Source organism: Cuculus canorus, chromosome 21 (assembly GCF_017976375.1).
Source record: "Cuculus canorus isolate bCucCan1 chromosome 21, bCucCan1.pri, whole genome shotgun sequence".
Classification (NCBI taxonomy): Eukaryota; Metazoa; Chordata; class Aves; order Cuculiformes; family Cuculidae; genus Cuculus; species Cuculus canorus.
Window position 1 is genome coordinate 995,093 of NC_071421.1, and position 16,373 is coordinate 1,011,465.

Sequence of the window (16,373 nt, forward strand, 5' to 3'; positions counted from 1 at the left end):
ATGGGAAGTTGTTCTGCAGAGGTTCTTATGGCCTTGGGGACCTCATATTTGCAGCTGCTGTGGAACAGAAGACGTGCACAGTCCTGATGAGCGCGGAAGGCTGCTGCCTTCCTCATCCCCTTTGGTACCTTTCGAGCTGTACACAGGGGTGCTGGCAGCGCCTTTAGCAGCATTTGTCCCTGGTTTGCTGCTGTCCAGTGACACAAACCTCAGCTTTCCAGAGCCACATCAGTGGTATCGCGTGGAGTCCCTGTCCTATGTGGTCGGCAGGGAAGTGGGTAAAGATAGGCGAGTGCTGGAGCACAAGTTGGACACAAGTCTTATGAGGAGCAGCTGAGGGACCTGGGATTGTTTAGCCTGGAGAAAAGGAAGATAAGGGGAGATGTCATTACACTCCACATCTCCCTGAAAGGAGTTTGTAGCAAAGTGGGTGCTGTTATTTTCTCCCAAGCAAGAAGGGATAGGACAAGAGGAAATGGTCTTGAGCTCCACCAGGGGAGGTTTAGACTGGGTATTAGGAGATAGAACCTCACCAAACAGGCAGTGAAGCATTGGAACAGCTGCCCAGGGAAGTGGTGGAGTCACCCTCCCTGGAGGGATTTGAAGGATTAGGAGATATGATGCTTAGGGGCATGGTTTAGTGGTGGAGTTGGCAATGTTAGGTTTACAGTTGGACTTGATGATCTTAAGGTCTCTTCTAGCCTAAAGTATTCTGTGATTCTAAAGCTGAGGCTGGAGGACTCGGTGTCAGCGTGGCCCTGGTGCAGCTCTGCCTATGCCAGGGGTAGGGGTTCTAAGCAAAAGTGACGGAGTTAAGCAGTGTGGTGTCACTGGCACTTGATCTGGTGGCTTTGCACTTGTGTGCCGGGAGAGCCGGTTCCAATCTCAACGTGGCCTGGGAGGTGCTGAGCCACGTGTAGCCAGGGCGGTGGGAGGATGGCCACCCCGGCTCTGCTGCCGGTGCCGGCGTGAGGCTCTCTCAGCCCCAGCCTTTGAGGAGGGCAGGTGGCTCCTTCTCCCTCACCGAGCAAGCCCTGGCCGATGCAATTAATATTGATGACAGGGAGGGTGGGCCGGAGAAGAGGAGTAAATGTGCACGGGCGAGAGGCTCGTCTGGAGCGCCAGCCGAACCCATCTCCATGGCAACGGGCACCTCTCGCTCATGCAGAATTAATGCTGGCCCTCGCTGTCCTGACACACTCGCGCAGCCCCATCCTCGAGGCTTGCGTTTCCCTCTGTCCTTTGGGCTCAAGGAAGCCCCCAAAGCAGCTCTGCCCTGCTTTTTGCTGGCTTCCCCCGTCTTTGGTGTCTGTGTTGTCCTTGGGTGCTGGATGGCAGCAGGCAGCCTTGCTTAGGTTGAGTTGGGGCTTTGCCCCTTCTCCAGAAGAAAGGGTTGACCTCAGCCCCCAGGGTTTGTCACACGCACACCCTCACCCTTGGCCGTGCTTGCTGCTGCCTCGTGTGTGCTTCTTGTCTTCTGGCTGAGGAACAGTCATAGAATCATAGAATGGTTTGGATTGGAAGGGAACTCCAAGCCCATCCAGTTCCACCCCCTGCCTTGGGCAGGGACACCTCCCACTGGATCATCCAACCTGTCCTTGAACCCCTCCAGGGATGGGGCAGCCACCACTGCTCTGGGCAACCTGTTCCAGCAGATGTTCTCTGGGCTCCAAGGGCACGGTCCAGCGTTTCCCATGGCTTCTTGCCTGCTCTGTGGTGGTGGATTCTTCTCTCTAACATCATAGATATTTAACGGTGAAAGGATCTGGGACAGGACAAGTCACAATTGTGGCCAGTAGTGGAACTTGAGGCCATTTCCTCTCATCCGAACGCTTGTTACTTGGGAGAAGACACTAACACCCACTTCACTTCAGCCTCCTTTCAGGCAGTTGTAGGGAGTAATGAGGTCTCCCTCCAGCCTCCTCTTCTCCAGGCTAAACAACTCAGTTCCCTCAGCCACTCTGCATAAGACTTGGTTCTCCAGCCCCTCTGTGGCCTTTGCCACAGAGATTTGTGGCCGAATCTGTCCAGAGCACAGTAATGAGGTTGTTGTGCGCTGTCAGCCTTTCTTGTCTCCTACCCCTTGCCTGGCACTGGAGACACTTTAAGCCATGAAAGCAGGCACATCCCATCCTCCTATCTCCCACCCGCAAGCTGTAATCAAGTTTCTGGCTGTGCTTTTCTGATTATCTCGGGCTGTTCAGAGAAGGGATGGACTCCCCTGGGATCTGGAGTGTGTCCAGGCTGGCAAACACTCGCTCTGCCTTCAGCAGCAGATCTTGCTGGGGAGGGGGGAGCTGCCAGGAGTCGCCTGTGCATTTTCTCCTCATCTCCCTCCTCTGTAGGTGTTCGGGTCCCTCCTCCTCTTCCTTCTCCTCCTCCCTTGGCAGAATTCCTACTGAGAGAAGGCTTCTAGAGCCCCTCTCTGGTGCTCCTCTTGGTGGCCGGGTGATGCTGGGGAACGCGGGCAAGCGAGTAGAGGAGCTGGCAGGGTGCAATAAGCAGGCAGCAGGCAGCTCTGGTAGCGTTTTTTTTCTTCTCTGTACAGTGGAAAAGAGCAATTTTGACATTACGTTTATGATTATTGTTATTAAGCTGGAGAAACATTTTAATGTGAATGCTTGGGGCTTATTAGACAGAGCTCTTCACCTCAAGATCTCAAAGCACTTGACGAAGCTAGCTTGTTATTAATTCCTGCTACTTATATTGAGCTATTTACCCTCTGACATTGGGGGCTTGGTGATTATTCTTATCCACACTTTTTGTAAACGGGAGAACTAAGGTGGATGGGGAGTTGAAGCTGGAAGCAGAAGGTGCTTTCCACCATCCCTGCCTGCAGCTGGCTGCTGTCTCCCTGCTGCCTGTCCTCACTACTCCAGTCCAGGAGGCTTGGAAGAAGGTTGGCATGGATTGAAAAGCTGACCCAGGATTTCTACCTGGAACATTTGATGCCAGCAGTGGTGTGGCCATACCTGGAGCTGGGGGAGAAGTGGAGGTCCAGGCTGGGGAGGGTAGCACACAACTTAAAGCCTTGGCTGCTGTCTTTTTTTGTATGTAGGGGGCTGAAGAAGGGCACAGTGCAAACCTCTGTGTGTGGGGAGAGAGGATTGCAGAGGCACAGAGCGAGCCCTTTGCATACACGTGTTGCCGTGGACTCCCGCTTGGTAAAATAGTTCTTGCCACCTCCAGTCCAGGAGTGCCCCAGGACGGGCCAGTGTATGTGTATGCATCCTGCAGCATCTTTACCCGTTCTCTTGGGCCCAGCTCAAGCGTCCAATTCAACACCAGCGTTCTCCTGAGCTGCCTGCAGCCTCTCACCAACTCTCACATCTCTCTGTGGAGCGAAGTCTCAGTGGTTTGGAGCCATTCTCACTGGAGCCCTCCCTGTCAGCCACAGCAGAGTCATCCTATTCTCAGCTGTCCTTCCAGCCGTTTTGGGCATCTGCAGGCACTGTTGGATGCGAGGAGGTGGAGCTGGTGCCATCTGCCCTGGCAGCTACTCGTGAAGTACCAGCCACCTGTGCCCCCCCCCGCCTGCTCGGGGAAATGCTGAACTGAACCTTGGCAGATGCTTCCCTGGTAATGAAGCATCCCGCTCCCTTCCTGCTGCTAATTAGGGGCTGCCTGAAGAAGTGTCGTGGTTGGGATGGGAGGTTTGGATCTGAGCTGGTGTCACCACACCTGGTGCAATGGGTGGCCATTCTTTCTGCAGGAGCAGCTCGGTTCTGGTGAACACGGGCAGCTCAGGGCTGGGACTGCAGTAAGAAGTGCTCAGCGACCCTTGACTCTCATTCTTCCCACTCCAGTTTCAGCTGCCAGAGGCTCCTCTCAGCTTGTCATCTCTCCTTTCCCCTTTTCCTTTCTGTGGTTCCTTGATCAGTCCAGACAAGGGCTGGAGAAGGTGTCTCTGTAGGTGTCTTCTGTCACTTGGTTGCTCTGCCTGGGTGGTGCTGCTCCTCTGCCTTTTTGGAGGAGTGATCCCCTCTCTCGCCCCAGCGTTTGCCGTGGGGCCCTTGGATGCAAGGTACAGCCTCAGAGGAAAACGTCTTAGCTAGAGCCGAGGCTCTGAACCCAGCCAGCAATTTTCCTTAGGCTTGATCTCTTCTAAAAGCCTTTCTTGCTTTCGCAGGCTCAGCCTGGTGCTGCTGAGGGAGAGGAGACCACGCTGTCTGCCCATGGAGTCACGCTGACTCAGTTGTGGTGGGAAATGCATTGCCATGAATTATTTTCAGCAACACCTTTGGCTTTTCCGCTCTTCTCCAGCAATGCACTTTTTATTATTGCTGTTATTATTGTTGTTGTTGTTATTGTTATTTATTATCCTGTTTCTGCTCCAGTGCTGCTAAGAGACACGGAGAGGCTTGGCTGGTATTCAGCATGGTTACAATGAGCCCAAGCCCTCCCTTTTGTCTCTACAGCTTGCTCGAGTGTTGTATGGATACCTCACTTCAGCTGTTTCTCTCCCTCATCTTCGGCGGCTCAGGAGGTTTGGGAAAGGTCAGCTCCTAGCTGTAGCTTTTTTCTGCTCCAGACAAGCGCTGCTCTCATTGTTTGCCAAAAGCCTTGCTGCGCCTTGTCTCTGCAGCGCTAGGATTCTTTAACTAGAGCCGTGCTTCGCTTCAGATCCAGCCCGCTCCCTGACCCTGCGGCACAGCCCTGCCGTGGGCTTTGTAGACGGTTTTGAAGCACCGTCTTGAACAAGTACTGAGAGAACCCACCTCCCCTCTGTGAGCGGGGAACACGCACAACAGGCTGCAGCCTCCAACATCCCGAGCAGGGGCTCTTTCTGCTGACTCTGGTTCACCACCGCCTTCTACTGTCTCCCCGCAGAGGTGTCTGTCCAAGCTGGCTCAAAAAACTCCGCTTGTGAAGTTGCTGTGGGTAAGGCAGGCTTCAGGTTTGGTCTCCACTAAGCCCTGTCCTGGCACGGCTGTTGGGTGGTGTAGAAGGCACTGGTAGGAAAAGAGACGGTCTCTACCCTGGTGATGATGTAGAGCTGTCACCAGAGGGGCAGCACACAGGCAGAGCCTTTGCACACCCCTGCTCTGTGGTGGAGTAGCAGGTAGACAATTCCCTCACCATGCTGGTGAGCACCATCTCTGTGCTCCTGCCTGCCCTGTCTCATCTCAAGCTTGGGAACGTGAAGACCAAGCCGGTTCCTTTGTTGTATCTTGGCCTGATGCCCTGAAATAGCAGTGGTACTGGGAATAGAGCATGGACTGCAACCCCTTTCTTGTAAGGTGCTTTTGATAGCGTGGTCTTCATCAGCACTGTTGGCAATCAAATTTGAGAGGTTCTTGCACTTCTGGGCACTTTATCTGGTGCCTGGAGTTTATTTGGGCTGTCACGTACCGGTATTAGGACAAGAGAACTTTGTGCCTCACTTATTGCTGCCTTAGAATCATAGAACTGTTTGTTTGGAAAAGACCTTTGAGATCGCTGAGTCCAATCATACCTGTCTCCTACTAAACCAGATCCCTTCTGTCCAGACCCAGCAAGGCGCTTCTGTCTGTGGTGTCTCTGCACAGGGAGTGGCATCTGAAGGCTTCATCAGCGCTGAGTATGCTGGAATTGAGCTGCTAGCTGCTGCTTTTTGCTTCTGATTTCCCAGTTTTTATTCCTTCTGCATCAGCGATGGTTATGCTTCTTGCATCCTCCCAGGTAAAATTAGAGCAAGAGAGGGAGAGATGCTGGGGGAGAAGGAAGCTCCCTCGAAATTTCATCCTTTGCAGAGCGTGTTGGGTTGAGTCATCTGAGTAGGCATAATAACCCTGTTTCTTCTCCTGGGCCTGGTAGGGGAATTAAGGCATTTGATTTTATTCTTGTTGGTGTTCTGAGCTTGCATCATCCAACCGCATCACAATATTGGATGGGTGAGTTTTCAAGATCACCTGCTGTGAACAAATAGGCTTGTTCACCAGTAGCACTGGCGATGATTAGAACTGAAGGAAACTTAAACAACCAATTTGCTTGTCACAATTTGTTTCTGGTTTGAAACATTTTCTTCCTCGCTTTGTCTGCTTCTTGGTCTGATCCCTGAAACTCAGTGAAACTGTGTCTTCATCTGGAAGAAGGACTGAATTGTAGTGGTTAGGCATTGCACCTTGCCATAGAACCATGCAATGGCTTGGGTTGGAAGGGAGCTCCAAGCCCATCCAGTTCACCCCTGCCATGGGCAGGGACACCTCCCACTGGATCAGGGGCTCCAAGCCCCATCCAACCTGGCCTGGAACCCCTCCAGGGATGGGGCAGCCACCACTGCTCTGGGCAGCCTGGGCCAGGGCCTCCCCATCCTCACAGGAAAGCATTTCTGCCTAAAATCTCATCTCAATCCCACCTCTATCAGCTGAAAACTGTTCACTCCTCATCCTGTCCCAGCACTCCTTGATCCAGAGCCCCTCCCCAGCTTTCCTGGAGCCCCTTTCAGTACTGGAAGCTGCTCTAAGGTCTCCCAGGAGCCTTCTCTTCTCCAGGCTGAACGACCCTAACTCTCTCTGGGCGGTGCTCCAGCCCTCGGATCATCTCCATGGCCTCCTCTGGACTCACTCCATGAGCTCCATGTCCTTCCTGTGCTGAGGACTCCAGAACTGAACGCAGCTCCCTTCTTTTCCCTTCCCTAGATCTGATCTCTAAGACAGCTCCATCTCTGCCTTCCCTCTCGCTGGCAGCTGGTTGTGCACCGTGCCGTTACACTTCTGCTCCACCAACCTGTGCCTCGGGGTGGGTGGACAGGATGAACCTCCACTTGTCCTGCATTTCACATTCCTCACTTGCGCACCTCCCCTGCACCCTCTAATCTCAGAGCTCAACAGGCTCATCTGCATTAAAAAAAAAAACCCAAAAGCGACAAACAGTGAGAAAGAGCAGCAATGGAAAGAGCAGAGAGACTATCCAGAGCGCTTCATAAAAATGATGAATTGCTTTTAGATATTGGGCAGGAAAGAAAGAGAGCTCTTTTTTATTTGATGATATTAGTCTCTTAGTGGTGCATTGTTGCTGTTCATATGAGCTCAAAATCTCAAGGCAGGCAAAGGCAAACGCCCGGGAATTGAAGTGTAAATGAGCCGCTGTTGAGCATTTTATTTTGCCTTTTATGATTTCTCTTTCCCTCATTATGTAGGTCAGTCTCTCTTTCTTACGTACGCCGTGCGCGGGATGGTGAGGGGTGCCCAGGGGTGCCCGCTGTAGCAGCGCAGGACTGCCCTGGGCATGCAGGGGGGCATGACCGCGGTGAGATGCACGCCGCCCTGCGTCTGCAGCCCTACAGCCCCACCGCGGTGTGTTGGGAGCGTAGAGCTGTGCCCGTGGCAGTCACCGCTGGGCAAAGAGCTCTGGCATCTCTTGCTCTCAGTCTCACCTGCAGACCACTGAGGTGGAGATACCCTATCGTCTCCCTTTCTCCAACCAAAGAGTTACGTTTCTCCCGCATTAGAAATTCAGATGCTGAACTGGTCTGTGCTGGCTGCCGTGATTAGTGGATGTGATAAAGAGATTCGTGCATCTCCTTTAGAGAGACACCAGCCACGTGATTCGGCTGCTTTGCAAAATGGCAATGAATAAAGCAGTGTGTGTGTGAGGGAAGACCTTATCTACAACTGCCTAAAGGAGGTTGTAGTGAAGTGGGTGTTGGTCTCTTCTCCCAAGTGACAAGTGATGGGACAAGAGGAAATGGGCTCAAGTGGCAAGGTTGGCTTTGCCTCCCTACACCGTTAATGCAGCCTACGCGTCCCTGGAGAAGGACCCACCTAAACCCCCTGGTTCCTTGTAGGCAGTGAGAGGTGACGTGCTAAGATGATAACATCTCACCCTAAGCCAGGAGAGGACCTTGCTGTGCTTAGAGCATCCTCCACTTGCTGACCTTTGCAGTCCTGGCACCCTAGAGGGCTACAGCCCTTCCCGAAGCATGGGTGCTGTGAGCAGCTCTGCCAGGGGCGACAGCAGGGGTGTGGGTGGGTGCCTGGGTGCTGCTCCGCACCCTTCCTTGTTTGCAGAGGAGTGGTGGTGGCTCACCAGTGTCTGTCTGTGCCCACAGTGTGTCGAGGGATGCTGTGCGGGTTCGGGGCGGTGTGCGAGAGGAGCCCCACTGACCCTTCTCAGGCCTCCTGCGTCTGTAAGAAGACCGCTTGCCCCATCGTGGTGGCTCCCGTGTGCGGCTCGGACTATTCCACCTACAGCAACGAGTGTGAGCTGGAGAAGGCGCAGTGCAACCAGCAGAGACGGATCAAAGTCATCAGCAAGGGACCGTGTGGTGAGTGCAGGCGTTCTCCTTTCAGGAGGCGACCTTGTGAAGCCAGGGAGACTTATCCTGAGCTCATATCATCATCGCAGTGCTGGTGACATCCAGGGCGATGGGGACAGGTCTGACGAGAAGGGATGTGAGAGAATCCTCAGCTGTGCCTTGGTGAGCAGTGGAGTTTAATAAGCAGGAATATTGATGGCCAAAGGCTGTTCAAGAGCTGAGCAGCAGTGTGGTGGGGACCAGCCCTCTGTCTCGGGCAGCTGTGCCTCCCCAGAGTCCTCCCCAGGGTAGAAGTTGGAGAGGTCAGGCCGTGTGCACAGGCTGGGTGGGCTGATGAAAGCCCTTCCTTAGGCTGGCATTCACCAGCTGTGAGCAAGGAGTGGCGTAAATGAGACCCCAGTTTCCTCATCTCAGAGTAAATTAACTTGACCTTTCTCTCATGCAGTGCTCTGGCTCACAATAAATCTGCACCCGGCGCTCCTGCTGGGATTCTTGTCAAAAGGGAGAGAGTGCTGAGTGATTTATTCAAAATAATGATCATAAAAAAGTGATAAATACAGGGGGAAAAAAAGGCAAAACCGTTGGCAAATAAATTTGGGCCCTACCCTGTCAGTGAGGAAATTGCTCCTTGAGCTCTTCCTCTAATTACGGTTTGCAGGGGTGCTGTAAGGACCCTCGTTTCGCTCATTTGCTGAAGCAAGAGGCTCTCGGAGAGCATGTGCAGGGAAGGGAGCTCGCAGCAGTGAGGCTGAGAGGTTTAGAAAGGAGAGACTGTCTGAAGTGCCAGGTGGGGAGTGAGCTCCCTTCCTCGCATATCATGGGATTGGGGCTGATCCTCCAGCCTCACAATCCTGCCTGCTTCCACGGATATTGGGGTGGATGAGCTTGCTGCTGTGGGACCACCTACAAGGTAAGGACATCAGCTGCGCTCGGAGGGAGTGGAGCTGTCTGGGTAGATATTGTGGTGTGTTGGGCTTATTTGTCCCAGGAGAGGAGTGAGCGGGGACGCTGCTGTGCTCATCCCTGTGCCGTGTCCCCTCCTCTCTTCTTCACGCTGAGGGTGGGGAGGCCCTGGCCCAGGCTGCCCAGAGCAGTGGTGGCTGCCCCATCCCTGGAGGGGCTCCAGGCCAGGTTGGATGGGGCTTGGAGCCCCTGAGCCAGTGGGAGGTGTCCCTGCCCATGGCAGGGAGTGGAACTGCATGAGCTTTAAGATCCTTTCCAACCCAAGCCATTCTATGATTCTCTCTCCTGCAGGCTCCAAGGATCCCTGCGCAGAGGTGACCTGCAGCTTTGGCAGCACGTGCGTCCGCTCCACTGATGGCCAGTCAGCCAAGTGTGTCTGCCCGTCATCCTGCAGCGGCGTGCCCGAGAGCACGGTGTGTGGCAGCGACGGCAAAGACTACCGCAGCGAGTGTGACCTCAACAAGCACGCCTGCGACAAGCAGGAGAATGTTTTCAAGAAGTTTGATGGCGCCTGCGGTGAGTTGTGGTGGGGTTCGCTTTAAAAATACCTCCTGCATCCAGAGTATCGAGGGCAGTCCAGGGGGAAATGGCAAGGCTTGGGGAGAAAAACTTGCCTGCACACCTGCTGTCATCAGCTGAAAACCACAGGCTGGGCAGAAAAAGGTCAATCTGTGGGTGATGGTGTCTGAAATTCAGACCAAGCCAGCGCTTTCCCTGTGGCGTTTGGCTGCGAGTGTAACTGCTCGGGACCCAGTGACCCAGAGAGCAGCTGCAACATCTGCGCCACCTCCTTTTCCTCCTGCCATTTCCCCTGGCTGGAGTCCCCCGGTTGGCAAGGCGCCTGCTGCTTGCCGCGTCCCAGGGCTCACGGGCAGGCAGCTCCTTCTAATTAAAGGAGCCCGACAGGCACAGATCCCGGAGTGCAAACACAGCCTCGCCACTCCGAGGATGACTTTCTCTTTGACTAACAATGACTGGGGATACTTGTAATTAAAAGCAACTGTATTCATTAGGAAAACTATGAGCTCAGCCAGGACACGTGCCACAGACATGTTTGTCTGTGGGGGAAGGAGTGTGAGGGAGTCTTTGGGCAGGAGTGCAGACCTGGAAGAGCTTTAATTGGGCTTTCGCTGCTCTGTCCCAAGGAGAGCAAGATGGGTGCGAGTGGGAGGTGAAGAAGTGGTGTTGTGCTGGGTGCTCTTGGTTTCTAGGGCAGAGAGGAGGCTTTGAGCCTCCCTGCTCCTTTGAGGTCCTCTTGATTTTAGCTGGGCATCAGCAGAAACTCAGGCAGTCAGGCTTGAGCAGCTGGGCTATAGAACCTGCAAATACTTGAAGGCGTTTGGGCTTTGTTAGTTGTGCGGCAAGGCTTGAGGATGAGCTCCAAGGTAGGGGAGGAAGTAGGGATGAGCCGTGTGGGAATAGCACATCTCAAATATCCTCATCATGCAGTACCTGAGATACTTCCCTGCATCTGCCTCATCCCCAGCCCCTGCGATGTGCACATCTCTCTAGCTGTGCCTCACCACTGCCCCATGGCAGCAGCTTTATTTACCTACAGCTCCTCGAGGCCGCACAAGATGTTCTTGTGATTTTGTTGGGGTTTGTAGAGGCTTCCAAGAAGGTACCACATCCCTCGCTGCTGTCTGCTAGAGTGACTGTGGGGCAGCAGCGAGCACAAGCAGCTCTTGCCAGAGGGGGAATGGGAGGTAGATTGGATAGGTCCTGTGGGAGCTCCTTCATCTGCTTCATTTCCATGATTACTGCACATGTTGAAATGGAGAAAGCAAAAGACTTCATCTGTGACCCTGTCTGAGACTGGCCAAGGGCTGTAGAGGTGGCCAAAAGGATCACCTTGCTTGTGAGAGGCTGGGGAACCAAGGTGCTGTATTGTTTCCTCCCCACGTCAAGCTGGGACCGTGGTCAATGCAGGGATTTCACACTGGTGGGATTAAAGGGTGGAAACATTTGATTGTGTTCCTGCAATTGCAGAAGATGAATTGGCACTCTCCAGGTACCATGCTTGACAAGGAAGAGAAAAAACAAGGCTGGAGCAGGGATTAGTGAAGAGCGGGCTTGTTTTGCCCATGGCTTTGGTATGTTAATCTGAGTTTATCAGAGAAGGTGATCTGGATGAGGGAGATCTGAGTGGTGGGGCAAGGCAGCCTGTGGTCCTGGCTACCTTTGAGGCTCTTCCAGCACTTTGGGAAGACAGGGAGGGAGAGTGGGAGGAGCAGGGTGGGAGCAGCAAGCATCTCACAATGTCCAGCCAACACTCCTTGGACTCCAGGTCTGCCTGGGTCAGGGCAGAGAGCCCTGTCCATGCATAGAGGCAAGTGAAGGCAGCTCGGGATGGGGAAAAAAGGCAGAGATTCATCCTATCCAATGATCGCTTTGGAAAGGGCACGTGTCCTCAGTGTGTGCAGCTCGGTAAAAAATGAGTCTTTGGTGTGCAGAGCCCTACAGGTGTCCATTCCCAAAGAAGAGATGAGCACACACTGAGTGCTCCTGGGGGAGGTACAGAGGCTCTTGGGGCCAGCTGGGAGGAGGAGGCGCCTCTCTGGGCAGAGCATGAGTGTGGCTTATTCTCTGCTCTGGCTCTGTGCTCAGACCCGTGCAAAGGCGTCCTCAATGACATGAATCGTGTTTGCCGGGTGAACCCCCGCACCCGAAGGGCAGACCTGCTCTCCCGCCCTGAGAACTGTCCCCCAAAGAGGGAGCTCGTGTGCGGCGACGACGGGGTGACTTATGACAACGAGTGTATGATGGGGCGCTCGGGGGCCATCCGAGGGCTGGAGATCCAGAAGGTGCGTTCAGGGCAGTGCCAGCATCAGGGTAAGTACCTCTCTGTTTCCTTGGGAACGGGATCATTTGGGTTCCTGACCTTCCCACCACTCTCAGCATGTTCCATTCTCATTGGCCATGAGAATATACCCCCTTCCCTGGTCCCTGGGGTGAATGTGAGTGGCGTTATCCTCTCTCCTCCCAGACAAATGCAAGGAGGAGTGCAAGTTCAACGCTGTCTGCCTGAACCGCCGGGGCACCGCTCGCTGCTCCTGTGACCGCATCACCTGCGACGGTGCCTACCGACCTGTCTGTGGCCGGGACAGCCGGACCTACAGCAACGACTGTGAGCGTCAGAAGGCCGAGTGCCACCAGAAAGCTGCCATCCCAGTAAAGCACAGCGGACCCTGTGGTAAGCACTGGTGCGGCCAGGCTGGGTGCCTGCAGGAACACTGGTACCTCCCACACCTCTCACTTCCCAGCCCCAGCAGCCACTTTAAGCCCAGTTTGCATCAGTCCCTTCCGTGCAGGCAACGGTGCTCGTGTTGATGCTGGAAAGCTGCAGGTGAGTTGTGACTGGGTGCCCACTGTCTGAGCAAGGCACGGGCTCCCTTCAGTCTTGCAGCCAACGAGCCCTGCGTATCCGTCCCTCCCAGTTGTTCTTTCCTTCCAGCGGTCCTTGTGTGAGTGTGTGCATGTGTTCCTCTGTGGTCCTGTGTCTCTCTGATGGTCTCAGTAACACATAGAAGAATAATTCCTGTTTAAACAGTACCAAAGTGTCTGTGATGTCCAACTGGTCCCTCTCATTCACTACCATGGCCAAGCGCACATTCACCACCACGCAGTTCCCGTGCAGCCCATGTCATTCATTTCTCCTCCCAGGGTAGTGCCAGTCCCCAAGCTCCTTCCATGCTGCCCCCTCCATCCCTACCTGCTTCTCTCAGCTCTAGGTACTCTCCGTAAGGAACTCTTCCCAGCGCACCTGCTCTCTGGAGGTCTCGCCGTGTCTTTGTCTCATCTCAGGGAGAAGCTTTTGACCTTTCCAATGAATGCTTTTTCAGGGATATGTGATAGGATGGGGCTTTGGCTCCCTCGGATGTGGGAAATATCCAATTTTAAAGCTATTACACAGAAAATTCAGGCTAAACACGGTCAGTGGATTGATTTGTATGAGTTGGATGACTGTTCATTTCAATTCAAATTGGTTTTTACTAGATCTAGAACTGAGTCCTATTATTTTAAGCCGGTATCAGCTGTATCAAACCTTCTGAAATACTTGGAAATCAAGCCCCACATTGTGGATCTGTTTTGTTGGCTTTGTGCTCCTGCAGTGGGTTTTGAAAGCTGCCAAGCCCAGCTGCTTGCAAACTGTCAGGCTCCCAAAATCGCACTCTCTAAATATAATCACAACTGTTATTTTTAATTCTCCATTTCAGTGTGTTTCTGGTGGTTGACTGATTAGGAGTCAGTTCCCCGAGTTTCTCTCTGTCAGGGGGGCAACAGAAGCACCTTTCAGTCCTCCGTCTCCCTGGGCCACGGGGATGGATGGCAACCAGCAAGTCTGGTGCTCGTTTTCCTGCCCTGTTGTGCTGCTGCGAAGCTTTGCTGGAGGTGGGACCAGCCTCTAGGGCTGGCACGGGAACGCCCAGGGCTGCTCCGGTGGACCAGGATGCTTGGCGCAGGGGAGGGTGAAGCGAGGTGGCTGAGCTCCTGAGGGCAACTCTGGGGCAGTGGGGCCAGGAGCTGGTGGTTACAGCTGGGTAGTGAGTCCATGGTGTCCTGAGCTTTCTACAAACCCTTTCCTGTACCTCCTTTAGAGTCAGGCCCTTGCTAAGGCTTCCTGGATCTCTAGGGCGAGCAGAGAGCTTGGTTACCCTGCTGTCCGATGCCCATCACTGGCCCCATGTTCAGAGGAGTGAGGCCGGTGGGCAGCAGGATACGGTCCCTATGCATCTGCCCATCTTATTCTATTTTAGCTTTCCCCCAACTTCTCTTCCTCCAGGTGAGGACAGCAGATGGGCACATCTGCTTGCAGGAGCTACGTCCTTGTGGGGTGGGAGCAGCAAAGCCTGTCATCGGTGGGTAATAAATCAAATCTGGGGCTCTGTCTGCCAAAGCCTCGGGTTTCAAAGTCCACTTAACTGCTCCAGGCTGCCCTGTAACAGCCTCTGTGCTGTGAGGATACAGGAGATGGATGAGATGAGGAGGGGGAGGGAAAAAAAAGACAAGCTTTTAGAACGGTCCCAGTTTTTTAATCTCTCATGTACCTGTTTAATGAACTCTAAGCTCTGCTGCTGTCTTTTTCCAGCGTCAAGGCAAAGGAGACAAAGCCAAACAAAACAGTCCAGGCCTTGTTTTTAATCCTTCTCTGCTTTTACACCATGATAGGGCAGTTGAGAAGAAAGGGATGGGATGAGACCGGTGTGGACAGGAGGTAGAGGGAAGGTGTCTGTAGCTGCATCTGTCTTTTCCTCCCTGCCTCTCTCTGTCTTCTGCCCTGCTCTCTTTCCCTTTCTGCTCTCTCTCTCTTTCCTTTTTGGTCTGTGTCTTGTGTTTTACAGCGTTGCCTGTTTGGAGGAAGGAATTTTGTCCTCGCAGCACCCTTCTGCTCCCTACCTGGACATCTCTGCTAGGAGGTCGGCTTTCCCCCTTTCTCCGTAGCCAGTGAGAGTCCTGGCCTCTTCTCACTGCTCCCCTCCGTCTCTAGTTTTGCTTGAGAGCCCTTGGGATGGAGAGATTGCCCTGGTTTTGCTCCCATCCCTCACCCCAAAACACTTCCTGCTGGAATGGAAATGCCTTGCAGTGCAGTGGGGTTTTGTCTGATGCTTGCTGTGGCTTGACCCTTCGAGGCGAATGAGAGTGGGAGCAGAGGTGGGTGCTGTGAGCCCTGAGTCCTCAGCAAACCCCTCTTTGGCTGAGACATCAGTCTGGACTGCTCCTGGTTGATCTTACCTCTCCTTTTGCCCCCAACTAACCCCCTTTTGTTCCCCACATCCTTTTTCCCAGAGACTTCTGCCTGCCTAGGACTGTGATGCTTGTCCCTTTGCTCTCCGTAGCGTGTGTCATGCTTGTCTGTGCAACTGCGATGGGCAGGGGCTCTGCAGAGACTGCAGCTCCCCTTCCCAGTGTCCAGCAAAGCACCATATGCCTTTTGGAAGCCCTGAAGAAATGTCTGTGCTCGGATGTGATTCTTCTCTAAGAATACTCCTGTGGAGCTGATGCTGGAGCCCACTGGGTGTCACGGGCAGAGGTCGATGGGGCGTGATGGGTTAGAAAGCAGCTTTGGAGCGACCTGATCCAGTGGGAGGTGTCCCTGCCTATGGTGGGGGAGGTGGAACTGGATGGGCTATAAGGTCCCTTCCAATCTGAACCATTCTGTGATTCAGAGCCTCTGCCCCATAGCCGTCCAGAGAGCGAGGCTTGCAGGAGAGCTCGGTTTCCCCAGGACTTGGTGAGCTTTCTGCACAGCTTGGCAGCGGGTAAGGAGGGATCTCGCCTTTGCATGAACCAGGATGCAGAATGAGTATTTTTGCTCCGTGACTCGGTTTCCCTGCCTACAAGATGGAGAAGGGCCAGGAATCAAAGCAGGTCTTGATTAAAGCACAGTCGAAGGTCTTCGCTTGGTAGGTCTTCATTATACCCACTCACATCAAAATCGGTGCCAAAGCTCCCGTTGACATCTGCAGGTGCCCAGGGCTGTTCGGGAAATTTCACAGGGTGAAGTTCAGGCTATGAAGGAACTTGATGTGCTTCATCTTTGCAGATTTGCTTCCTTAAGAAGGGTGAGAAACGTCAGGGCAGGGTTCTCCCATCAGGCCAAGCACTTCCCTGCACTCTCAGTGTTCACTTGTTCGCTGAGACAAGAGTGTGAATTTGGATCTCAAATGAACGAATGTATTTATTTCCTGCCTAGCTCACTGCATCCTCGCTGCCTCGTTATGTCCAGCGGAGGTGTTTTCTCCATGCAGGTGTGTGTTTCTGTGTTTAGGGGACATGATTATGGTTCAGATGTTGCTTTAAAAAAGCGAAACGCAAGCAGTTGTGAACATCATCCCAAGGCCAAGCACAGCACGAAGCAGTTCCTGATCCTTGGGAACTCTTCACCGAATCTTCAGCTGTAGAGAAGTTGGGGACACGGTTGAAAAGGCTGAGCTGAAGTAGTGGTCATGTGCCTGAACTGTTCCCCTCTTCCCTGTTCCTTTGCAGCTCTAAGGTTTTGACTCAGTAGGTGCTTCCAAGGAGCGAAACCCAAAATTCAGACTTGCCTGTGCCCACGCTGTGGGCTGTGTTCTCGCTGGCTGACAGTGTGCGGTCGGGATCCTGAGGGCTCAAGCCTTGCTCTTGCTCTGCAGAAGTGCCACCGTGGTCCTAGAAGGGGAGGAAAAGGGAC

General features: G+C 53.6%; 1 protein-coding gene across 5 annotated transcripts in view; it reads left to right on the forward strand.

The window, feature by feature from the left end:
• Positions 1-16,373, forward strand: part of AGRN (agrin) — a 118,922-nt gene that overhangs the window by 66,898 nt on the left and 35,651 nt on the right. For all 5 annotated transcript variants that reach the window (XM_054085681.1, XM_054085682.1, XM_054085683.1 and 2 more), the window contains 4 exons: positions 8,033-8,248; positions 9,494-9,718; positions 11,810-12,034; positions 12,189-12,395. In XM_054085681.1, coding sequence (XP_053941656.1) covers positions 8,033-8,248; positions 9,494-9,718; positions 11,810-12,034; positions 12,189-12,395 — 873 coding nt within the window. The remainder of the gene's footprint in view (positions 1-8,032; positions 8,249-9,493; positions 9,719-11,809; positions 12,035-12,188; positions 12,396-16,373) is intronic.